Source organism: Alligator sinensis, unplaced genomic scaffold (genome assembly GCF_000455745.1).
Source record: "Alligator sinensis unplaced genomic scaffold, ASM45574v1 scaffold768_3, whole genome shotgun sequence".
In the NCBI taxonomy this organism is placed as follows: Eukaryota; Metazoa; Chordata; order Crocodylia; family Alligatoridae; genus Alligator; species Alligator sinensis.
In genome coordinates this window covers 258,840-283,902 of record NW_005842135.1, presented here as the reverse complement: position 1 = coordinate 283,902, position 25,063 = coordinate 258,840, and the positions used below count along the sequence as shown (strand labels likewise).

Here is a 25,063-nt window from a genome sequence, read left to right as displayed (position 1 = left end):
GATGCACCTTTGGATGCATGACAAGGTATGGCTGGCCTTGCTGGCTGCGGTCTGGCATTGGCGGCTCATGTTCATCTTGAAGTCAATAATGACTCCAACATTCCTTTCCGCTTCTGTACTTTCAAGAAGGGAATGCCCCAGCCTGTATGTATGCTGTGGATTCCTTCTCCCTAGGTGCAACACCCTGCATTTGTCTACGTTGAACCCCATCCTATTCTTGTCTGTCCACTTTTGTAGTCTGTCTAAATCTATTTGCAGCCTCTCTCTCCTTTCAAGTGTGTCCACCTCGCCCCACATCTTAGTGTCATCAGCAAACTTGGACAGCGTGCTTTCCACGCCGTTGTCCAAGTTGCTGATGAAGTTGTTAAACAGTGCGGGCACCGAGGACCAATCCCTGGGGTACCCCGCTGCTCACATCTTGCCACATTGAGTACAACCTGTCCACCACTACTCTCTGGGTGCACCCCATCAGCCAATTTTTTACCCATCGAACTGTGTAGGCATCAATGTCGCAGTCGCTTAATTTACTGATGAGGATGGGGTGAGAGGCAGTGTCAAAGGCCTTCTTAAAGTCTAGAAAGACTATGTCCACAGAGACACCATCATCCAAGGATTTAGTTACTTGGTCATAAAAGGCAATCGGGTTGGTCAGGCAGGACCTGCCTTTGATGAACCCATGCTGATTGCCCCTGAGCATGATCTCCCCTGCAGGCCCCCGACAGATGTGCTCCTTGATGATTCTCTCCGAGCATCGAGGTGAGGCTTACAGGCCTATAGTTACTTGGGTCCTTCTTCCTCTCTTTCTTGAAAATTGGGACCACATTAGCCAGTTTCCAATCCCCCGGCACCTGGCCATATGACCATGAATTAGTTATGTGAAATGTGTTTTTAATAAAAGTTAAATAGATTATTTCAGCGAGGTTAACATGAGAAACTTAAAATACTGGGTTATACACATGAACAGCACATGCCCCCAGTGGCTGGGGGGGCCTGGCAGCAGCAGCATGGCGGTGGTAAGAGGGGGAGCTCCCGCAGACACTGCCGCCGGCATGGGGGAGTTAGCAAGCGGCGACCTCGGGTTGGTGACCACCCACAGCTGCCACCAGCAGCAGCAGTGGTGACCAGTGGATTGCCCTCCGATGCCACCAGCGATAATGGCGGCAGGGTGGTGAGCGGTGACTGCCAACCGCCCACAGGGGGTGCACCGCCACACCCTGGGTGATCTAGGTGCTTAAGTGACTTCCACCAGTTCACTGGTGTGACTTTCTTTAAAATCTCATCAGCAAACATATATATTTTTAAACAATTCACCCTTAGGCCTGAACTTTATTGTAGTTGGTATTCTGGAGGGATGATTGTTGGATGCCCATGTCATAACCAACTCCTCTTCTTCAGCAGTTAAGGATTGACGCTGGTACCAGGTATTGAGAATATTGGCAAGAAAATGAACTGGTGATAGTGCTTGATTCACTTGTTTTTTTAATGCCTGTAACTTAATTCTGTCATTGTGTATTTGTCTTTTCAAGGTCTCACTCAGTTCCTTCCAAATTTCAATAGCATCAGCAATAAAATAGCAATTTCCCTGCACGTCATTCAAGGCTACAGAAACAGGCTTCAAGATAGTCAGTATAAGTTCTACATTTCAATTTAGCCCAAATTTGAGAATTTTGGCTGTGTCAGTTCCATCTATTTGGTCACAATTTTGTTCACAAATAGTCATCAGATTAGGCGAGCTCTCAATATATTGTTCAAAACAGTCCACTATTGAGTTCCATCGCACATCTTTTGAGAGAGTTAGTTTGGTTCCTCCTGCTTTCTTCAAAGCGGCTGCTGCAAAGTGGTTGTTACAGAAGTATTTTGCAATTTCAACAACATTAGCCTTTATTTCTGGAACACTGAAGCCTTTGGCCAAGAGGTGCATCAAATGAGCAAACATTTGTTATTAGCTTGGGGCTTTCTTCACTTTCTTCTAGATTTCTTCTCATCTTTGATACATTTGCAGCATTGCCTGTGACTGCTATGTACTAAACATTTGAAATTTTTTTAACAGTTTGTTATAGCTTTTACTATCACTTGTAAGTATTCTGCTGCGTGTGCATTTCCTGATGTATCAATTGTTTCTGTAAGGTAGATTGTCTCTTCTTCTGTTGTCACACAAGCACATACTACTGGATCATTGTGGACATTGCACCACCCATCAAGACTCGGGTTAACAATTTTCCCCTCTAGACTTTTTGCACACTGTTCAATTTCTTTCTCATATACTTTATCCAGCAATATTGTCTTAAACAGTATATAATTAGAAGTTATAATCCCTATTCCACGATGATATCTTTGAGCTTTAACTTATCTTAAATTAAAACTATCTTTATACAGGGAGTCCTCAGAGTTACAACACAATTGGTTCCTGAAAAACACATCTTAAGTCAAAACGTTGCAACTTGGAACCAATTTAAAAGCGATTGTAAAGGTGAAAACTGACATCAGAAAGTTGAAACAGGGTGTCAATTTATAAACATTGTAAGTGCAAAACATCATCTCTCAAAATGTTGTAAGATGAAGATTGCCTGTATACGTTTGTTTTTTTTAAAGCATCTCAACAAAAATTCCGATTTAAATTAAAAAATATCCGATTAAATAAAAAAAATCCGATTTAAATTTTAAAAAATCCAACTTTTCAAAAAAAAAAAAAAAAAAAAAGTTGTTGATTTTTATCTACCCTGGTGACCACCCTAGGACTGGCAGATATAGAATGGGGGGGCGTTATTTTGTTTGCCTTGCTTGCATTATTCTTATCTGCTATCATTGTGTATCAACAAAATTTGCCTACAGGCAGTCCTCGACTTATGTTTCGAGTTACAATGTTTATAAATTGACACCCTGTTTCAACTTTCTGACGTCAGTTTCGAGTTTACAACACTCGATCCAATGCGACACCACATGAGTGAACAAGTTCGCTGTGTTGTCCATCTCCCTGGAGAATACCTGTCCAAACTTCCTTGGACACTTTCTTTAAGAAAGCAGACAATACTCCAAAAAAACCTGCAGCCAAGAGCCCTTCAAAAAGTCCAACCAAGAGCCCTTCAAAAAGTCCAGCAAAGTCACCTCAAAGAAGTCCTTCCAAATCAATATGGTTGCTATTTACAATATAAATACATTAATGTAGCTACATTACTCATCTATAATTGACTGAGTACAAAATTCTGGGCTATCTTTGGTGAAAATAGGGTATCAGGCCTTGTTTCAGGAACCCATTTATAACATTGTTTCCTATGGGAAAATTGGTTCCGAGTTACAATGTTTCAACTTAAGACAAGGTTTTCAGGAACCAATTGTGTCATAAGTCTGAGCACTGCCTGTATCATCAAAAGATACAGGCAGTGGTTGGTCTGAGGGTTGTGGTTGGTCTGAGGGTTGGGTTGGTCCCAGTTGTGGTTGGTCTGAGGGCTTGGGTCTGCCCGGAACAAAGTATCTGGGTCATAAATCCAGTGCCAACAGTTGCCCCAGTGTGTTTAAGGGCAAAAGCTCCTCCTCGGTGCTCCCTCACAGATGTTGCATCCAACTGTTGCTCAGGTACTGCTCTGGAGGCAGCCACAGGATAGTAACCTGCCCTCTGGCCTCCACTGCTATTCCAGCATAGACGTTTACCCAATGTAAGCTAGTGAGAAAGAAAAACAGATTCCCAGCCTTCCCTTCCCAAAAACGAAGCAGCAAAGCACTGTCATTTTCTACAGAACAGCTGCACATGTTATTAGGGCTGCACATGTTATTTTATACTGCTCCCTTAGTGCTGTTCTAATAAGGAGTAATTATAATCTTTTGAAGCCAGGAAGGACAAGGTTGCAGCTATAAGTCTCTAAAGCTACTCCTCTGATTTTTATTCACAGATCTGTCTGACAGAAATACTCTGCAAAGCTTCCTTTTCAGGTCATAAGTGAAAACAACTGTGTGGTCCAAGAATCAGCTAAATTGTAGCAAAGGGAGGAGTCTAATTTCTGCCTGCTCTGGAACAGATGCATTTTATTCCTTTTTATTGGTAACTAATCCCCCAGAGCTAGTTTGGAGAGTCTAGACTTACCTGAGAGATGAAAGTCATCACATGCACTGAGACTGACAGTGCTAGTACAGACATGTACCACTGCAGTCCCAACCAGGATAATGGATACATGTCCAGGAAACATGATTTACAAAGAAAGTTAGAAAGAACTAGGATCATTTAGTCTGGAGAAGATAAAACTGAGAGGGAATGTGATAACACATAGAAAGAGAATGGTACCTGACTATTCTCCACAGGGAGATACACAGGGGATAGGATAAGTAGGAAGTATCTGAAGTTCAAACAAATGAAAATTAGATTGCATTAGGAAGAAATGTCTGTGTGAGGGTGGTAAAGCACTGGAACAAGCTGCCTCGAGATGTAGTGGAGGTTCTAGGGTAACCGTACATCTAGTTTTGCTTAGGAGCATTTTAAACACCTGTCCCTGTCATCTTGTTGGTTTCTTCAAATAAAAAAGGAGGAGCAGGAGAGGTTTCAGAAAATGGGGCCAAAGCATTCATTTGAAGAAACTGATGAGATGCCTGAGAGACATGCATCATCCCACTCCCCACTCCTGGGCACCCAAGGCTCTTTACCTTGCCTATATATTTCATTCCTAAAACATTTATTCTAAATGATCTCAAAGTAATTTTACAGATTATGTATAGTAAATGCAGAACACAGTTCACCCTGCACCTAACTATCAGAAGATTGCTACAAGCAAATTTAGAACAAGGAATACAAAATCCAGCTGTATGTGATTGGGGCCGGGGAGGAGGGGGGTAGAGAGGGGAATGCAGTTATTTCACATGGACCTTTGGCAAGGTGCAGGTAAATTATTTCCTCTTGCTTAGGATGCCATGGGATTCTTTAATGACCCGAAGGGTTAGTTTTTACATCTACACAATCTCCAATATCTCAATACCATTTAACATTGCAATGGAGTGCTGGTTCAGTACTGACTCAAGATGAACTCTGTCACTTCCTAAATCACCAACACTCGAATCTGCAGTAACCTGGTTTCTCCTGGAAAGTTTCCTATTCCCATGTTTATGTGGCCCTACTTAGCATGTTCAGTCTGACAGATCACAGTTCAAGGTGGTAAATATGCAGGATAAAAATGGAATTATGCAACTAGCAGTACAAATGTTCCCCTCACCCTAATCCATGGAAAGCAAGGCATTCCAGACTGCATGGTAACCACTCAGGAATGATTACCATTAAATTCAATTTGTACTAGTCAGCCTCAGGCAAGCACAAAATAAGCCTTACGTTTAGCTATTTAAACCAAGAGTCTTATGTATAGCATAACATAGCACAGGAATAGAGCATAGCGCATACTAATAAGTACCAGCTGCCCGCAGGAAAATATACTGCACAGCAGCACCTTCTCTCTGCATTATGAGCATTTTGCCACAAGAGGGCAATCCCCAGCTAGTATCACAGTTCAGACCACCCCTCTGGGGCAACATTAAATTTGAGGTGTGCTGAGAGAGTATTTTTAACAGTACTAGATGTATCTATACTTTCTCTCAAATAAACCACTAGATTTAAAGATATGTAAGATGAGGGGAATAATATGAACACACATACAGAACAGAAATATAACAAAAAAAAGACTGTCATCAGAGACAGAAACTGTGAGCGACCTTACCTTGTGTAGGAGACTGTCTTTGCTGCTTTCGAATAATGAAGAGAATGGGCTCTTGAGCATGAAGGAGGATATACTCCACTCCAATCATTTGACTGAAAGGCAAGTGACCAGAATAAATATCTTTAGTCATCTGAGAGTGAATATATAGGATGTGAAAACTCACTGAGATGTTACAAGGCCTGGAAACTGTGATGGGCTATGAGATCTTTCATGCCATTAGCTCTTTCCAGGCTAAACATCAAAACCTAGCTTTGGGCTCAAACAATGTTAAGAAATCCTGAGCTCAATCTCTTGGCAAACTGGTTAACAGAAGAATAAACAAATGGAAACTATAGCTAGCTACAGCTGATGCTTAAATTTGGGAGCCAAGGACCAATGGTACTGACCAGAATGTGTGCAAGGCGGTACACAAAAGCTCCTTCCCAATCACAGCAAATGAACATCACTTTGCCAATGAGCATCTTGCCTAATCTACGTGATCCCTGCTGTTCCATTCTTCGGTCCACAAACAGTGGTTAATGCACTTCACTTGTGCCTGCAACTTCATATCAGTCACTTCTGCCTGGGCTCTCTCCTAAAGAAAGCAAATTGCACAACGTTGATAAATAGCCACTTGTGACTAGTTGCCTACGCAACTCATCTCCTTTGTGGCCTAAATTTAAAAAAAGTTATAGCAGCCATGGGGGAGAGCTGTTCTAATAATGATGCCTAATTCAGGTTAGTGGGAACTACCACGTTAAGTGATAGATAGTATATACTTACTTATTTATATTTCTATAGACAAGCTTGAAGTATCTAACTTAGATTCTACTTATCTTACAAAAATATAACATCCAGTTGAAAATTCAGCTAAATCATTGTTCCTGGACATCCTTCTGTCTATTTCCTAGGAGAAAAAAATAGCTTTCCAGCAAACTGACTTTTTGACATCTCCCAATATGGATGTGCCAAGACTCCTTTGCACCTAGCTGCCATGTTTCCCAGGAGTTTCACCAGGATACTAGCAGCACCCAAAAAATATAGGACAAAGCTCAACCAGAATGGAGAGAAAATATAGTTCAACTTCTCCACCACTTCACCACTCTTTATAGAAGCTTACTTCAAGTGCTCCAATGTCAGCCGTTGCATTTTGACTACTTCATTGTTACATGTCCGGTCATAGAATGGATTACTCCGCTCCGAGAAGTAGTCCAGCACGCTTCCATTGTTTAATATTGGAATCCAGGAACTGTCAACCCAAGAAATCCCTAGGAGGTTATCTGGGAAGAAAGGCAGAACAATTACAGATTCCTAAAAGGACCTACTCGGTAGAACTTGGCACCCCTCCACACACACATTTTCAAAAGACAATGTATGTATGTCACTATATTCAGAATTTTGACCAACCTCTTCTGCCACCCTCTCCCAAAAGTTGTCAGCATTTTTCCAAGCAGCTCTCTTACTAACATACCTCATAAATATATTCTGTAAATGTTTCCCTATTTAGAAATGTTTCACTCCACATAATATTTTCTATTTCTTTCATCTTCAGCTAATATATGAAGATATGGTAATCACACAGATACCTTTAGTTCTTAGGAATGTTAGTAGAGAAAAACAGTACTGGCAGGTTACATCATGCATGGATTAAAATATGAGCTGTAGCATTTGCTAAGTGGAAGAGATGGACAAAGCACCTCTCTCTGTTTGAATGCATGTAAACAGATGGTCTAAAGTATATCTTGTGAAAGTGGATTCCAGGAGGAAATCATGTCACTGATGATAGGTGAAAGTTTGCAGGAATCAATTAGTCAGGACCAGATCTCGCCCGCATTGAAACCAATGGCAAAATAAAGACTGCAATACAATCAGAATGGGAATCCTTAATATTTATCTATATGACATCTGTTCATCAATGAGTGAGGGTGGATATTGCAGTTATTCTTCTGACTGGTGGTGCATCTTCTCTTGTGGCCGCGAAGACCAATGCTAGACTTGCTGGTCCTGCTACACTGGTCACAGGTGTACATGACATTAGGGGTGACTGTACCAACAGGTCACATTTCTGTTGTAACGTGAGTTACCATTTCTCATCGTGATGTTGGACTCCATGATTAAGAAGGGAGTGCCACTTTGTCCTGTCTCCTGCTAAGGCCTCCCAAAGGTCTGCAGTTCCAAAAGCCTTCTTATTCTGCTTGCAGTAGCGCAATTTAGGGTGCCCTACTCTTCTCTCCCCTTTAACATTATTATAATTACTAGCGCAATACAGACATTGATGTATACTTTCCCAGCAATTATAGAATAAGAGATTTTAAACCTGGCTCCGCCCCTGACTTGCTGCAAGGTCTTAGCACTTCTACAGTCCAGTGGGTAAAACAGTGATCTATCTACCACTCCAAGTCTTGACTGGTTACACAAAGCACAGCAAGATCTTTAAGTGAAAGGAACTCTATGAAGACAAATTACTAATGTCCTAGGTATGTCACAATGGAAATGCTGAAACCCCTGCATTTTCCCACCACATGGCAATGACTGTAGAGTGCAGAAGCATAGCAGCTATTGTGTGGTCCACATACTTAAGCAACCAGTTAAATGCCAGACAAAAAATGTGGCATAAATAGAGTCTATATTCAAATGATGATTTGCTAATGTTTAGTACAGTTTTCCATGGCTACACAAAATGTAAAGCATCTAGAAGTTCCCAACTACTTGAAGCTACACTGGCAATGAATGAAATTCTCAAGACCTGGGAAAGAAGGAAATAAAATAATAAGACATCCATTTTTCCAGAGGGAACAGGGTGGAAAAGTCACTGAAAACTGTGAGCAGGGCTGAAACCCCCTTGTAAGATGAACACCACGGGCCTGCTCCTGCATTATTTGCACAGCCAGGACTCCTACTACAGTCATTCCATTAAAAAATGTTTTGACTTCTGTGGAAGCTCCAAACGCACAAGGAATGCAAAATTATCCACAATTGGGGACTGAATGCATAATGAGCACATTATTAACTATACCTAAAAGAAAGTAAACTCAGGTGCACAGCAAACCATGAGTAATGCAACAGAAATACACCTGTAAATAATTCATGTTGCAGTGTCAATCTCAGAGCTGTCAGCCTCTCTTGACTAAGAACTGAAAAAAGGGAAAACAATATCCATATTTCAAGAAATGTGAACATTTCTCCTTTTTAAAAATCTCTTAACCTACAAGAGGCAAGGCAGGATGGCACCTTATAGACGAATTCATTCAGAAATGCATAAGCTTTCATAGGCAATAGCCTACTTTGTCAGCCATCCTCCAGGAAAAAAGAGGGAGCACAAAAAAGCCCAGGGGGGTGGGGGTGGAAGTGCAGAGGAACAGCCTAAGCAGTCTCCGTTCCCAAACCTTCCCTTCGTGTATCACTGGTACCAGAGTCCTCCCAGTCACTTAGCTCTACAACCTATACAGTGTCCCTCAACCCCACTTTTCAGAGCTTCCGTGGCATAAGGAGGGCAGCAGGGCTGGGGCAGCCACCGCAGGCACCAACCTGAGAGAGGCAGGGAGAGGAGTGGCTGCTACCACAGTCACCTGGCAACAGTTGCAGCAACCATGTTACCTCTATTTCTGTGTTGCAGCTGTTGTGCAGTGCTACACCTCTGCAGAACTTATCCAAGTCTTGCTACTTCTCTTTCCAAAATATTATCAATATTCCACCTTCTCTCTCTACTCCCAGAATTACCCTTCTACCTTGGGGCTCTCTGCTTTTGCCTCTCTGTCTTCCCAAACACCCATGTTGCCTTACTCAGATCCACAGAAACTACTGCTAAAGATCTTTTATCTCTGACCCACTCTTTAGGCCTTGCCATCCCCAACCATCATTTCACTAGCTCTACTCTTCCACTGCCTCAACACAAACTTCTGGCCCTAGCCTTCATAGCTCTTCACAATTTTGCCTCTCATTTTTAGCTGCCACTAGCTCTTACTCTGTCCTGCCACAACCTCACCAACATGCTCCTCAAATCACCTGTGCATCTGCATCTCCCCAACTCCCCACTCCATTTCCTTCCAAGTGGCAACTTGCACAAGGGGCATCCTCTGTGAGCCAACGCATGGCACTTAGGATCTCTTCCTTCAAATAACTCACGTTGCAGTGTTAATCTCAGAGCTGTCTGTCAGTAGACCTGACCATGTCTACTACCAGAATGCCTTAAAAATCTCTTCTTCTTGTGTCACATACTTGGCACTGGGGAGGCTACCTCTGGAGTCCTGTGTCTGGCTTTGGGTCCCCCACTACAGAAAGGATGTGGACAAATTGGAGAGAGGGGCCAGCAGAGGGCAATGGAAATGGTTTGAGGGCTGGGGAACAGGACTTGCGAGGAGAGGCCAAGGGAACTGGGCTTTAGGCACAAAATCAATAGAGAATTGGGGCTGGAAGGGACCTTGGGAGATCACCTAGTCCAGCCTCTCTCAACCCGTGGGTCATGACCCAAAAGTGGGTCGCAAGACTGTACGAACGGGTCGTGAACAAGCTTTAAAAGCGGGTTCTCCTTTAAAGGGAAGGAGAGCGGCTTTTCCCTTGCAGGCTGGCAGAGCTCCAGCCGGGGGGCTGGGGGCAGCGGGGCGGGAGTGAGGGGGACTGGCCATCCATGTTTACAGACGGGTCCTGGTACAAAACAGGTTGAGAACCACTGGGCTGGGCCGACCGGCCCGCCCCCCTGTCCACAGCAGGACCAGCCGCAAATAGATCACCCCGGCCGTGGCTTTGTCTGCCCGGGTCTTAAACACCTCCAAGGACAGAGACCCCCTCCCCTCTGAGTGACCGGTCCCACGGGGCCATAAAGCCCCCGCTCCCCAGGCCACCCCCCGCCGCGGCCACACCCGGGCCCCGACCCCACCTCGGATGTCCACCGCCGCCATGAGGCCGCCGCGCTTCCGCCCAGCGCAGGGAGCCGCCCTCACTGGGGAGAGCCGCGGAGAGCCGGAAGCGAAGTAGAGCGTCGCTGCACCAGCGAGAGGAGGGCTAGAGCGGCCCCGCCACGGAGGGGAGGGGCGGGGGCTGGAGGAGTCACCTGATGTGCTGCGGACAGACGAGCCCGTGAAGCGGGGTAGAGCGCGGGGGAGCTTGTTACGGGGTAAAACTGCCCTGGGCCGGGAGTAGGCACACGGGCAGCCCCTGCCCCAGCGCCCCCGCCTGCTGCTCGCCCGGGGGGGGGGGCCTGGCTGCACCCCTGCAGGGCAGGACAGGACAGGGGGGCAAGGCCCCCTAGGGCCCCCCTCCCCAGCCTCACTGGGGCATTGCGGCCTGGCCCGCAGGGCTGAGCCCCTAGGAGCCACCAGCCTGCCAACGTGCTGCCACAAGCCCAGCAGGACAACTAGGCCACGGGCACCCGTTAGGGACTGGGGCCCAGGGCAGCCAGGCCAGCAGATGGAGGCTGAGACCTGGGCGCCACCACTCTGTGGCTCAGACACCAGCCCCAGCTTAGCCTGGTCCCTCCCATGAGGCCATTAAGGAAGAGGCAGGTGACCAGGAGGAACCCGGAGGCTCCCGGGCCCTGACAGGAGGGCTGTAAGACGCCTCCTGCTTCCTGTGGGACTTGTCTCGGCACCGTCGCTCACGTGTGCACTCCTTGGACCTCTGCCTCGCTGCAGCCCTGCTCCTGTTTGCTCCTGCCTGATCCCAGCCTCGCCTCGGTCCCTGCCCTTGCTCTATTTGGACTTCCTAGCTCTGACCTGCCTTCCTCCCCAGCCACGATGCTGCCTCAAGCCTTGACCTGAAGACCCAGACTGCAACTGCTACCTGGTGTGACCCTGGCCTGCCCCTGGTAATTCGCTGAGTGACCACCTATAGCCTGGTTGGCCCTGACGGTGCCGGCAGCAGGATACCGCCCACCATGGACGCGTCCCGGCTGGAGCTTGTGCAGGCGCTGAATGGGCGGCGCCGCCAGGTGCTGGCGCTGTTCCTGGCCTCACAGCGCCGTGTCCGCCACCTCCTAGTGACCCTCACCAGCCTGACGGCCCAGCTGTGCGAGCTGTTCTTCCGGACCTGCTCCCGGGAGGCGACAGCGGTTGAAGCCCTCACCAGGCACAGGGTGGAGCTATGTGGCCTCCTGTCGGCTGGTGACTGTGAGCTGCCAGAGGATGAGGACATCCGGGACACGAATCAGGATGGCCTGCTTTGGGACCACCTCCAGACCGTCTACCGCCAGTTCTGGGTACGGGAGAAAAGCGGGGACTGGTGGGAGAGGGTTGTACTGCAGACGTGGGATGACCGGCACTGGCTCGAGAACTTCCGAATGACAAAGGCCACATTCTTGGAGATCTGCATGGAGTTGACCCCAGAGCTGTGGAGGCGGACCACCAATATGCGACTGCCCCTGACCGTGGAGAAGCGGGTGGCCATTGCCATTTGGAAACTGGCAAACCCCAATTGCCACCGATCTGTATCCAACCAGTTTGGCGTGGGCAAATCCACCGCTGGCTCTGCTGTTCGGGAGGTATGTGCAGCCATCAAGAAAGTGCTGGGCCCACGCTTCCTCAGACTCTCCGACCCCCAGGAGGTCATTGATGGTTTTGCCTACATGGGTTTCCCAAATTGCATTGGCGCGATTGATGGCACACACATCCCAATCCTCTGTCCTCCCCACCGTAGCTCAGAGTACATAAACAAAAAGGGCTACTTCTCTATAGTGCTGCAGGGTGTTGTGGACCATCGTGGGAGATTCACACACGTCACTACTGGATGTGCCGGCAAGGTGCATGATGCCAGGGTCTTCCGCAACTCCAGCCTTGTTCCACTGATGAGGCGGGGAGCATTTGCCCGTGGCGCTTCCAGCATTGAAATCAATGGAGTGACCATCCCCCCACTGATCATTGGTGACCCAGCTTACCCACTCCTTCCATGGCTCATGAAGCCATACACAGGACACCTGGACCCAAGGAAAGAACTTTTCAACTTCCAGCTAAGCAACTGCCGGTTGATGACTGTTGAATGCGCCTTCAAACGGCTCAAAACTAGGTGGAGAACCCTCAATGTCCGGCTGGATGCCTCAGAACGTTACCTGCCAAATATGGTGATGGCTTGTTGTGTCCTACACAACATCTGTGAGACGAGGGGTGAACAACTGGGGGTTGGGTGGGCCGCGGAGGCAGAGAGGCTTTCCCAGCGCTATGAACAACCAGAGCCAGCACCCCTTGTGAATCACAATCAGCAAGGGAACCTCGTCAGGGAGACCATAGCTAACTACTTTGCGCAGGGACTGGAGCTACAGGTGTGAGGCAGGGCCTACCCTTTTGTAATGTGTGTTGTTAGGGGCCAGAGACAATAAAGCCCACTAAAAAAACAAGCTGTTTTTATATAACAATCAAATTAACAAGTAAACATTTCAAACTAGAAAAAGGAAGTACCTTCGTATTGAAAAAAGGGTCAAGGGGAAAACTGTTTACATTCCTGGGAAGGCTGGGGGAGCCAGGCAAATAGGGAATTGGATGTATTCAGAGTTTAGTGCTGCTGCCCACCCCTATGCCACCTCTGGAGGTTTGAGGGGTAAAAAGGGATCTTCTCTGGAAGTATTTCTGTCTCCTGAGGAGGGATGGAAGTGATGCATAGTGCTTGCTGCTGCCCCGAGTAAATGAGGTCATGAGGAAGACATCTGACAGCTGAACATTCTTCCTGCATCCTTGCAGGCGTTATGGGGTTTAATGGAGAAATGCTACAGGCTGGCAGGGAAATGTCAGGGATGAGAGGGAAGGCCAGAGTACTTCCCACATACATTCAGTCTGGTGGGTCAAGGGGCCCAGCAATATCTACTCTCTGTTCACCAAAAGATTCTACAACCATGACTTTCCTCATCCGTTCAGTGACCTTTGAGACTGATGTTTAGCAGGCCACTTGGTCTGGGCAATGCCCTACCTTAGCAGGTGGAATTCCACCATGGGGCATCACTCCTCCACCACTACAGCTCTCCTCTTGGGTGAGTGGCCTGCTATCCCAGCAGCTTGCTCTTTGACCTTCCCCTTCATGCTCACCCTGCACTGTACCTGTGTGAGGTCCTTGTAGCTGCAGGTGTCCAGCTTGGAAGGATAGAATGTAACAAGCTTTCATTGTTCTAACTTTAGCTTCAGAAAGATCTCCTAACATTCACATAAATTCCTGTGATGACTTTGCCAGTGTATCTTCCCAGTGGAAGCATTAGTGATGGTAAGTACACGTCTCTCAGATTTTACTGCCCAGGTGTAGCAGGAGGCTTGGTGCTCCTGCTACTTTAAGAGAAGGCAGGTGGGATGTGAAGCAGCCTGCAGGTGTGGCAGGGGCTAGAAAGTCACCTGACCAGAACGGGGCCAGGTTTAAAGCATATAAGCCCAGGGCCCAGGCTGGTCAGGGAGTCTAGCCCTGTGAGCCACAGAGAGGAGCTCCTGGGTACCAGGGCTCCAGCAGGGTTGCTTGGTAATATCTGAGCTGGGGTAAGCAACTCTGGAGGTTTGAGGAAGGGCCCAAGGGGAGGAGGAGGTCCCAACAGGCCTGGGAGTGAAGAGGCCTAGGAACATGCAATAGTGGGCCTGGGGTCCAAGAGGGAGAGAGCTTGAACCCAGGAGGGGTCAAGTAAGCAGGATCGAGAGCCTGTAGCTCAGCAGGGGTGGAGTTGGAAGTGCTGACACAGTAAAAGGGCCCAAGCCCCAGGTGGGCCCAAGAATGCAGGTCTGAGCTGGGAGGCTCAGTTGCTGGGACTGAGGCCAGAGCCCAGGAGGGGCAAGTGTAAGCAAGGTAGAGAGCCCGGAGGTCTCACTGGCCCAGGAGTGGGACCAGAACCCAGAGATAAAGGCCAAGGAGGGCCATAGCCAGAGACTGGCGGAGCCAGGGGAGCCTATGAGTCTCAACTGGCCTAAAAGTGGGCCCAGGGCCTAGAGACAAGAGCCAAAGACCAGGTTTCACAGCCAGAGACCAAGGGAGCCTGTAGCCCAGGACGGGCAAGGACTGGGGCCAGGAGCTTGTGCCCAGGAGGGGTGCATGCCAGCAGGGCCAGGGGGGCTATAGCTGAGAGGGGGTTAGGAACAGCAGAGAGAGGGAGGAACAAGTGAGAACAGTGAGGCATGGGTATTGGGGAGGACGGAGCTCATATAATTGCCCTTAAGACGATGAGCAGCAACAATAGCACTCATGATGAGATCTGACTTGGAAAGCCCTGGGGTAGCCTAGCTTTTTCTGTAAATGTCATTTCATCAAAGTGTGGCAGGTGAGGAGAAGGGGTGATTACCCTAAGAGAGCGACAAGGTTGACAAGAGCTGAAGGAGCTCCAGGGGCATCACTGCCACCCCTGGAGCAGGACCCTGTTACATCAAGTTTTTGCCAGTGACTGATCATTGTGGTGGGGGAAGACTGGGGTAGTGAGTTCTGGAGCTATGGAGTCTTCCAGTGCCTGGGATGCATGCAAGTCTGTCACCTCTACAAGCCCAGGCTGAGGGATGGGGGGAGCACTGTAGCACTGGTTGTCAGATGGCAACTCTGGAATCTCGGTCTCATGCCAGCTGTCTTTGTTTTGCTGAGGAATGCCACATCATCCTGCATCCCAGAGGGATTGGGTTTCACTGGGAAGCTTTCTGCCCTTGCCCTGGACCTCCGTTCACCTGCTCACATACATGCATTCAGTCTCACCCATAGTTGGTGACAAAATGCAGCTTGAAGTGGTCAGTGCTGGCAAGGACCCTGGAAAGTTCCTTGCAGAAGGCATGTATGGCTAACCTGATGCCTGAGCAAGGTTGGTGTCCCCTACCTCTGTAATGGTATTTTTGGTGTTTGACCCTGGTCCTACACCACTGGCTACTGCAGGTGGGCAGCCATCGGCACCACAATGGCACTGTAATGTGTTTTGTGCTGAACAGCTTCTTTCCTCACTATATGATGGGGTTGCAGAGCTCCTCACAGATTCAGTTGGTTAAGTCATGGGCAGCACCTGGTATGCTGGCTGAGTAGTTGAATGTACTGAAATGGAAAGAGAGGGGGCCAATACAAAATGGTGATGTTGTGCCTTCATGCCTGATTTATGAAGGGCTGAGTCACAGGCAACTTCAGAGCTCCAGCCTCAGAGCAGTTACGGTCAGAAGGGAGGCCAGAGCAACTGTCTTACATGTGGGCCACAAAGCAGCATGGGGTCTGACCGATCACCCCGATTAGAAGAGGGACATAGATAAAAATAGTTCTATATCAGTATAGATAACCCTGATTGCTAAGGTAAATTTGCTATGGATTGTATGTGGATCCACTACTTTAGAGCTGTGTATCATCTGCTCGTGGGATTTTTAAACTTGTTTAAGGTCATATAAAACAGTTTGTATTCACACTCAGAGGATGATGGTAAGGGAAGAGAAGTGGAGGATGAGCCTCTCTCAACAGGTTTCTTGTAGAGGAGGGGAGAGAGCTGTATCTTGCTGAGAAATCTGGGGTTGCTCCTATTTGGCATAAAATGGAGCAAATTCTCATCACCTTCCTCCATACTTTGCACATAAGCCATGGGTATAACAGGGCCTGGCAGACAATGCTCTTGTTACTGTCAGTCCTAATCTTTCCAGTCATGAACAGGCCCCCAAATAATGCGTGAATTAAACATAATGAGGATTTTTAATAATAGATTTGGGTCCTTGTCATATGCCTTCGGGTGATGGAGTCTTTAGGGAAGGCAAAAACATCTTTCCATTAACTTGTTTTTAAAATACAAAGCTGGATTCTCATGGAATCAGATGATTCTGGGATCTGGAGCATGACAAAAAACACTGTGCACTGGTTTGAGTGAGCTTATATTAAGATCAGTACAGGTTGAGATCTGATGACTCTGTGCATCATATCAAATACCAGAAGCACAGGACAAGTTATAGGGTTCCTTTGGGCTGTAACTAAAAGAGCCAACTATACCTCGAGGGTGTGAAAAATAATTTCTGAAAAAGCCAGGTGACAGCTAATTTTCAAGGAGCAGATTTCCATAGTGTTCTAGTCAGGGTGCACATTTATAAATTTGTTCCCCTTATGAATACCTGAGGCTTGGGACAAAGCATGTCCTGCAGAAATAGGGTATGGAGTGGGGACTGCTGTGTGACACTAATAGTTAAAGTTGGCAGCATGGTGGTAGCAGAGGTGTAAATCTGGCACAGTGGGTGTGCCACAGACCAAGAAGATTGCTAGAACAGTGAGGCAGTGGAATAGATTGCCTAGGGAAGTTGTGGAATCTTTTTCACTGGCAGTTTTCCAAAAGAGCCTGGGTAAGCATTGGCCAAGGATGATTTAGGAGTAGCATTCCTACATTCATGAAAGAAGTTGGACAAGATGACCCTCAAGGCCCCTTCCACTTCTATGATTCTGTGATTCAAAGGCCAATACATGACAAGCAGTCTTTTCCATAAATCTCAAATTTCTATGCGCCCCTATAAAGCAGTTTGCTGCTGCTACTGTTCTTTTTAAACTTTGTGCTTTCCTTGCTCATTGGCAAATCATCAGTGAACAAAATGTGCTACACCTACCTTTGCCCAGGCCCCCCATTGGTGCCTGTCAGCAAGCAAAACCTCCCAGTGGTCAGCTAGTATGTTGCCTGGCACCAAATGCCACTTAAGGGTGTCCTTAAATCACTCCCTAGGGTAGCCATGCTTTCTCTTGCCAACTTGTGGCTCATTGTATAGGAGCTGCTTGAGCATTCATGTATCATCCATCTGTTCTAAATGCCCAGCTCAATTAATGCCTAAGTACTCATGATATCCACACACTGCAAAACCTCAACATTCAGCACACTTTCATACCAGTTAACATGAAGTAAGATAGGCAGAAATGGTGCCATTTCTTTATTTGCTGGGTGTATCTTCTGTACACCAAATCTCACATTCATGCAACAGAGACCTGAGGTATCAGTGTCCTGTAGACCTTTATGATGCCTCTTTCTGCCAGGACTATGGCAGTCTCTGGTCACCACCTCACACAACTGACCTTAGCTGAGGTGCATCAGTTAGTAAGAGTGGACTCAGCATATCTGACAACCTTATGGCTCTAGACTTTGTTAAAGCCAACTAAGTTCCTGTTCAATGAAAAACCAAGCTTGCATCAAAAGAATCCATTAATGGTTCTTCGCTCTTCTCCAGACCTGTAAAGTTCAAGACTGCTCCCCTTGAAGTCACCTACCAGGCCTGCACAGAATAGCTGTGATTTGGGCTGATTCAGTCTGCACATTGTCCTGTGCTGCTTGGCATCTCATGTCTCTGCCTGCCTAACCCATTGATTAAATGGTCTTCTAAAAGGATTTGGTACAATTCAGATTGCAGCTACCAAACCTGTCTACAGGAAGTGGAAGCCATTACCAAGGATGCCTCTGACTCTACCATACTGAGCCACAGTGCAACTGGAACATCAAGGATCACTGTCACATTGGTGCCCCGATACCAGCCCCAGAGTTCACCAAGCCTGACAGTGTTCCAAGCCTACTGAAATGTTTCTAATTGGTCATGGAGACTTTTCCAATGTGTTGGACAAGAATAATGCAGACAATGCATCAGCACACCAGCTGTAGGGCTATCCATATCCAACTTACCTTCAGCTTGGGGCAGTAATTCCTTTTGACCATTGCTCTTTGCTGTCTGATCCGCACTCACCTTGTCATGGAATGCCTCTTCCAATTTCACAAGCTTCAGTGAAATGTCTGGGTTATATTATTTACCCCTGTGCAGCTTCAGGTGGACCTCTGCAAGATCACTGCCATGACTGACTGGCATCCCCAAAAGGATTCAATGCTTCCTCAGGTTTGACATTTTTATCACAGGTTCATTAAGAATTTCTCCAAGCTGGTGGTCTTATAACTGCACTCTTCAAAAAGTAGGCTCGATTAGAGTGGTCCACGGAAACCAAGTTCACCTTCAGTCAGTTGAGCCAGGCATTCACTTCTACATCTCTCTTAGTGCACCTTGATTCGGTGAGAACTTTCATGGCAGAAACAGACACTTCCAACTTATAAAACTCATAGTGGTAGAGGTCTCAGAAACAGTCACACTCACTGATTCACATAAGTTTAGGGCTGGAAGGGATCGCATGAAATCATTGGGTCCAGCCTCCCTGCTCTGGGCAGGAAAGACTGTTGGGGTCAAATAACCCCAGCAAGGTGTGCATCCAGTCTCCTTTTGAAGATCTCCAGGGTAGATGCCTGCACCACCCCTGCTGGGAGTCTATTCCGGAGTCTGGTCACACGAACCATAAAGAAGTGTTTCCTTATATCCAGTCTGAAACTTTCTTCTAGGAGTTTATGACCATTGCTCCTGGTTTTCCCCTGGAGCACTTTGGGGAATAGTTGTTTGTCTAGTCCCTGATGCTCACCCCTGATATATTTGTAAGCTGGCACCAAATCCCCCCAAAGTCTTCTCTTTTCTAGGCTGAACAGTGCCATATCTGTCAGCCTTTCCTTGTATAGCTTGCTCTTTAGGCCACTAAGCATATGAGTGGCTCTTCTCTAGACTACCTCAAGCTTCTCCACATCCTTTGTGAAGTGTGGCACCCAGAACTGGATGCAGTAGGTGTCTTCTGTTCCTGTAAGTTGTCTGTCACACACCATCATGACTACATCTGAGACAAGAAATTCTTTGTCACTAAGGAAGTGTTGGCTGAAGAGCACCACTACTTGGTGGGGGTCAGGACCCCACGTGCAGATCCTAACACAGGGGTCAGCAACCCCTGGCACACATGCCAAAGCATGGCACACACCATCTGGCCTTGGCTTTGGGCAGCTGCTGCTGGCCATGGACCACGGGCTGCTCACAGCAGGCAGAGGGGAGGTGGTGAGCCCTGTTGTAAGCAGCCCAGGTGCCACAGCAGGCAGCCACTGCCCAGGCTGGATGTGGCAGACAGCTGCAAGTCTGCAAGTGACTGTACTGGGGTCCGGAGTCCTGGCTCAGTTCATTGCCATGTGTGCCTCAGGTACCACCATGGGAATGGGCCAGGGCTGCGCTCCATTGCCAGGGGCTGTGTGACCACAAAACCTGGTACCCCCATGGGGAGGCAGGAGGGGAGCAGAGCAGATGGGAGGTGGGGGGGTGGATTCCCATTCTCACTTGGCTAATACCATCTTGGTTCTGAAGGTTACACCATCTTCCCTATATGTGCTTCTAGATGTTATGAAGATAAACTGTGGCTGACTCTGGCATTGATGTGTTAGCAGGTGGAAAAATGACTGTGCCCCATCACCATCTAATGAACTCACTTAAATCCAGCCATAATGTGGTAATAACTAATTAAGTTTCACTATGCCCATTGTATAGTTGGAGAGATGGAGACATGTGAAATGACTTTCCCACACTCATGCAGCAAGTCAGTGGACTGAATCCAGGGTTGCATGCATGGGCTGATCTAGAATTTGAAAAGGGAGTGCAGGTGATATGGTGCATCATCAGATATAACACAACATATATGTTCCTTCAGGTTAAAGAACTTAGAAGCTTTACCAGTATGTTACGGGCTGTATTATTCAGTCCAAAATCAAAGCAAAAACAAATAATAACTTTTTTGGAATGTGCATTAATTTGCTATATCTCATAGCTTCACAGATGTAGGGTCGGAAGGGACCTGAGCAGATCATCAAGTCCAACCCCCTGCCCTGGGCAGGAATGAATACTGGGCTCATATGACCCCTGGTAAGTTTAAGCTCATATGACCCCAGCTAGGTAATTATCAAGCCTCCTTTTAAAGACCCCTAAGGTAGGACTCAGCACCACTTCCCTTGGAAGCTGGGTCCAGATCCTAGCCGCCCTGACTGTGAAGTAGTGCTTCCTGATGTCTAGCCTGAACCTACTCTCAATCAACTTGTGGCCGTTATTCCTAGTTAATCCTGGTAGTGTTCCTAGTTACTCCTGGTCTCACCCATTCCCCTCTGGTCACCCCTGGTAAGTTTATAGACGGCCACTAGATCCCCTCTCAGCCTTCTCTTGTGAAGGCTGAACAGGCTCAGGTCCCGTAGCCTCTCCTCATAGGGTCTTCCCTGCTGCCCCTGGATCATGTGAGTGGCCCTCCTCTGGACCCTCTCGATGCTGGCCACATCCCTCCTGAAATGCGGCACCCAGAACTGGACATAATACTCCAACTGCGGCCTGACCAGTGTTGCATAGAGGGGGAGGATCACCTCCTTGGACCTGCTCATGATGCATCTGTGGATACATGACAAGCCTTACTGACCACATCCTCACATTGGCGGCCCATGTTCATTTTGGAATTGATAATGACTCCAAGATCTCTTTCTGCCACTGTGCTTTCGAGAAGGGAGTTCCCCAGCCTGTAGGTATGCTGCTGGTTCTTACTGCCCAAGTGCAGTACCCTGCATTTGTCAATATTGAATCCCATCCTACTCTCACTCGCCCACCCCTGTAACTAATCAATAGATATTGTTTCATTAGTCCTGTCATTAGAGTTAAATGGACATCTCTTTCAGATTTATAAAACAAAATCTAGTCGTCTTGAACATCTGTACAGTGCATCCAATGATATTTTCAGACCTGAGTAAATGTTCACTGGAGTTATTGTTTCCACACCTGAATTAATTTGTAAGGTCAAAATTGTAGTTTGAAGAGTTAGCAGAATTCACAGGTATTACCTGACAGGGGTGGTAATGTGAGTGCTTCTGCTATGACCCCTATGGCTGGCATCACTCTGCCTGACATCAGAAGAGCAGTGGCTGGCAGAAGAGAATGATCAAGACAAAACGAAGATGTGAGACACCAGCTGTAAGACCATCTTGCAGCACACAAATAACTGAAGTCATGCAGGGGGTTTCTCACCAGCGCCCAACCTCTCAATGCCACACCCAAGAAGACACAATTACAGATGTGGAATGACAGCCTGAAACAAAAAACATGGATATTTCAGTGGTTGAGTCTTTACCACTAGGGGCTGATGAACCATGGCAAAGGTGACGATGTCTTAACCACCTATGCACTGGAGTTGGATGCTCCAAGGAACTAATGAAGTGGGGCTATATCACTGGTTCAACCACATGTGACTGCAGCACAGAGCCTCAGACTATGCAACATCTGCTGCAATGCCCGCTGTTTGAAGGCAGATGTACAACGAAAGATCTTGGAAAGTATAATAAACGAGCACAAGCGTATATAACAAAATGGTCAAATGTAGTGTAGAGACATGAGAAAAAGAAATGAAGACCTGAATTAATGTTTTTAGCTAGATTTCAAAACAGTCTTCAGGGCTGTAAAATAGGGGCTACATTAAAAGGACCAGCTAACAGACAGCAGAACTGCAGAAGAGAGGATAGCTTGATTAGTGGACTATCAGGACCATTAAAAAGGAAAGAAGGTTGTTAACACCTGTGGAATGAAGTTTGGAAGGAATCAGGTAGATCAGGTTATCAAACTTCCCTGGCCCAAAAGCCAAATCAGGCCCATGGAACTCCCCTTCTCCCCTATGACTGATCCAGCCAGCGCCTGCTCCAGCCAGTCCAGGGAAGAAGCTCAGTGTCACAGGGGCTTGGCTGCAGCTGCAGGAACAAGCTGCAGTGCCAGACTTTGTCCCATAGTGCTGCTGGAGCTCCATCACTGCAGGTCTCACCCAAGCACTTGGCTGCTGGTTGTATGTTTGACACCCCTGAGGTAGATTAAAATGATCCATGAAGTCAAGTGACGCCCTCACTGCTGCTTAAATAGAAATGCTGTTGACGCTTTGGGTGGACCAGGAATCAAGGAGGGTATGTGGCTGCATCACTGCACTCCCCTGGATCTGTCCCTGGTTGCACCCAAAAAGCCTTGATATGAACTTGACTGCTTTGGAATCATAGAATCATAGAAGTAGGGTCGGAAGGGACCTTGTAGATCTTCAAGTCCGGCCCCCTGCCTGGGCAGGAGGAAAACTGGGCTCAAATGACCCCAGCCAGGTAGGCATCAAGCCTCTTCTTAAAGACCCCCAGGGTAGGAGCCAGCACCAATTCCCTTGGAAGTTGGTTCCAGATCCCAGCTGCCCTGACTGTGAAGTAGTTCTTATGGATGTCTAATCTAAGACTACTCTCCAACAACTTGTGGCCTTTATTCCTTGTTACCCTGGGGGGCGCTGGGGGAAACAAGGTCTCCCCCAAACCGTTCTGGTCCCCCCTAGTGAGTTTATAGACTGTCACCAGGTCCCTCCCTCAGCCTTCTCTTGTGAAGGCTGAACAGGTTCAGGTCCCGTAACCTCTCATTGTAGGGTCTGCCCTGCTGGACACAGTATTCCAGCTGTGGCCTGACCAGAGGGGGAGGATCACCTCCTTGTCCCTACTTGAGATGCACCTGTGGATGCACGATAGGGTCCGGTTAGCCCTGCTGACCGTGACCTCACATTGTCAGCCCATGTTCATCTTGGAGTCAATAATGACTCCAAGATCCCTTTCTGCCTCCGTGCTCTCAAGAAGGGAGTTTCCCATCTTATAAGTGTGCTGCTGGTTACTACTGCCCAAGTGCAGCACCATACACTTGTCAGTATTGAAATGCATCCTGTTTTTGTTAGCCCACCTCCGCAACCTATCCAGGTCTTTCTGCAGTCTTTCCCTCCCTGCTAACATGCCCACCTCACCCCAAATTTTGGTATCATCAGCAAATTTGAACAGGTTGCTTTTCACCCCGTCGTCCAAATTGCTGATAAAGAAATTGAACAGCGCGGGCCCAAGGACCGAGCCCTGGGGGACTCCGCTGCCCACTTCCCCCCAGGTCGAATATGACCCGTCCACCACCACCCTCTGAGTACGACCCTTCAGCCAATTCGCAATCCATCTGACCATGTAGGCATCGATGCCACAGTCACCTAGTTTTTTAATGAGGATGGGGTGGGAGACAGTGTCAAAGGCCTTGCTGAAGTCCAGAAAGACTACATCCACGGCGACACCTGCATCCAATGCTTTTGTGACCTGATCGTAAAAGGCAATCAGGTTGGTCTGACATGACCTGCCCTTAATGAAACTGTGCTGGTTGCCCTTGAGCATCATCCCCGAGCAATAGAGTCCACATCCTTCAAACCTGAATGGGATGTAACAAGGCAGTGAAAAAGAAACTAGCTTTAAAACTGTTCAATCATTTTAGAAACAGAGGTAGAGTTTTTTTTAAATAACTTTCATTTTTACATTGTCCCACTATAATGGCTGGTAACTTTCAATTGGAAGTGGTCTGCTGCACAGATTTCAATTAGATAGGCTATAGCAGAAACTTCACTGTGCTGGTGGCAAGAAGTTTTCTTTTGCATTACCAGGCAAGGGAAGAAGATTCCTGCAGGCTACAAAGTTCCTAGCTAGAGCTTTGGTAACATATATGAAAGTTCTCAACTTGTTAGCACCTTATGAAGATGCATAAAATTCAGTGGATAGCGAAATATAATCCAAGACATTTGGAAGGATACGTTAAAAAGGTTTAATTTATACTAACGGTTATGTTCCTTCCTGTTGGAGAAATCATCCTCAAATATCTCAGGATCCCATTGGCAGGACAGTTCAAATAGAAGGAAACAACCATCTATTCCTATTAGTTATTAGGGCTATGAGAGACAGCAGTGTCCCATTTTGACCAGTGTTTCAACATTTCGATGGAACAGCATTTCGTTTTGAATTTTGTTTTGATTCGAAACAGCTGTTCTGTTTTGTTCCATCAAAACAAGGTTGAAATGGCGAAACTGTTTCATAGATTCATAGATTCATAGATGTAGGGTCGGAAGAGACGTAGCAGATCTTCTAGTCCCACACCCTGCCCTGGGCAGCAGAGAAAACTAGGCTCAGATGACCCCAGCTAGGTAATCGTCAAGCCTCCTCTTAAAGACCCCCAAGGTAAGAGACAGCACTACTTCCCTTGGAAGTTGATTCCAGATCTTAGCCGCCCTGACTGTGAAGTAGTGTCTTCTAATGTCTAGTCTGAACCTACTCTCTAACAACTTATGGCTGTTATTCCTTGTTACTCCAGGAGGCGCTCGGGGGAACAAGGTCTCTCCCATTCCCCGCTGGTCCCCCCTGGTAAGTTTATAGACGGCCACTAGATCCCCTCTCAGCCTTCTCTTGTGAAGGCTGAACAGGTTAAGGTCCTGTAACCTCTCAACATAGGGTCTTCCCTGCTGCCCTGACCATGCGAGTGGCCCTCCTCTGGACCCTCTCAGTGCTGGCCACATCCCTCCTGGAGTGCGGCGCCCAGAACTGGATGCAGTACTCCAACTGTGGCCTGACCAGTGTTGCATAGAGGGGGAGGATCACCTCCTTGGACCTGCTCATGATGCATCTGTGGATGCACAACAAGGTGCAGTTAGCCCTACTGACCGTGTCCTCACATTGGCGGCCCATGTTTATCTTGGAATCGATAATGACTCCAAGATCTCTTTCTGCCACTGTGCTTTCGAGAAGGGAGTTCTCCAGCCTATAGGTATGCTGCTGGTTCTTTCTGCCCAAGTGCAGC

General features: G+C 47.4%; 2 protein-coding genes across 4 annotated transcripts in view; one reads left to right on the top strand and one right to left on the bottom strand.

Annotated features, from left to right (window-relative positions):
• MED6 (mediator complex subunit 6) overlaps positions 1-10,657 on the bottom strand; it is a 25,449-nt gene extending 14,792 nt beyond the window's left edge. Inside the window, exons 1-3 of one of the 2 annotated variants that reach the window (XM_006025172.2) lie at positions 10,546-10,657; positions 6,790-6,949; positions 5,691-5,782 (exon numbers count right to left, since the gene is read on the bottom strand). In XM_006025172.2, coding sequence (XP_006025234.1) covers positions 5,691-5,782; positions 6,790-6,949; positions 10,546-10,567 — 274 coding nt within the window. In that variant the 5' untranslated portion in view covers positions 10,568-10,657. Of the gene's footprint in view, positions 1-5,690; positions 5,783-6,789; positions 6,950-7,753; positions 8,183-10,545 lie in introns of those variants that run through there. The other variant, XM_025205975.1, reaches the window with a different exon arrangement.
• Positions 10,658-10,700: 43 nt separating this feature from the next.
• On the top strand, positions 10,701-13,123 carry LOC112550526 (protein ANTAGONIST OF LIKE HETEROCHROMATIN PROTEIN 1-like). 2 transcript variants are annotated; one of them, XM_025205974.1, is made up of 2 exons: positions 10,701-10,755; positions 11,397-13,123. In XM_025205974.1, the coding sequence occupies exon 2, from the start codon at positions 11,542-11,544 to the stop codon at positions 12,922-12,924; it is 1,383 nt and encodes a 460-aa protein (XP_025061759.1). In that variant the 5' UTR covers positions 10,701-10,755; positions 11,397-11,541; the 3' UTR covers positions 12,925-13,123. The 2 variants fall into 2 exon arrangements, with proteins under 2 accessions (XP_025061759.1, XP_025061758.1); XM_025205973.1 differs by having other exon boundaries at positions 10,709-10,782.
• Positions 13,124-25,063: the final 11,940 nt, after the last annotated feature.

What these genes read in the sequence shown, in the direction of transcription:
- LOC112550526 (XM_025205974.1), top strand. Translation starts at nt 11,542, where the DNA reads ATGGACGCGTCCCGGCTGGAGCTTGTGCAGGCGCTGAATGGGCGGCGC.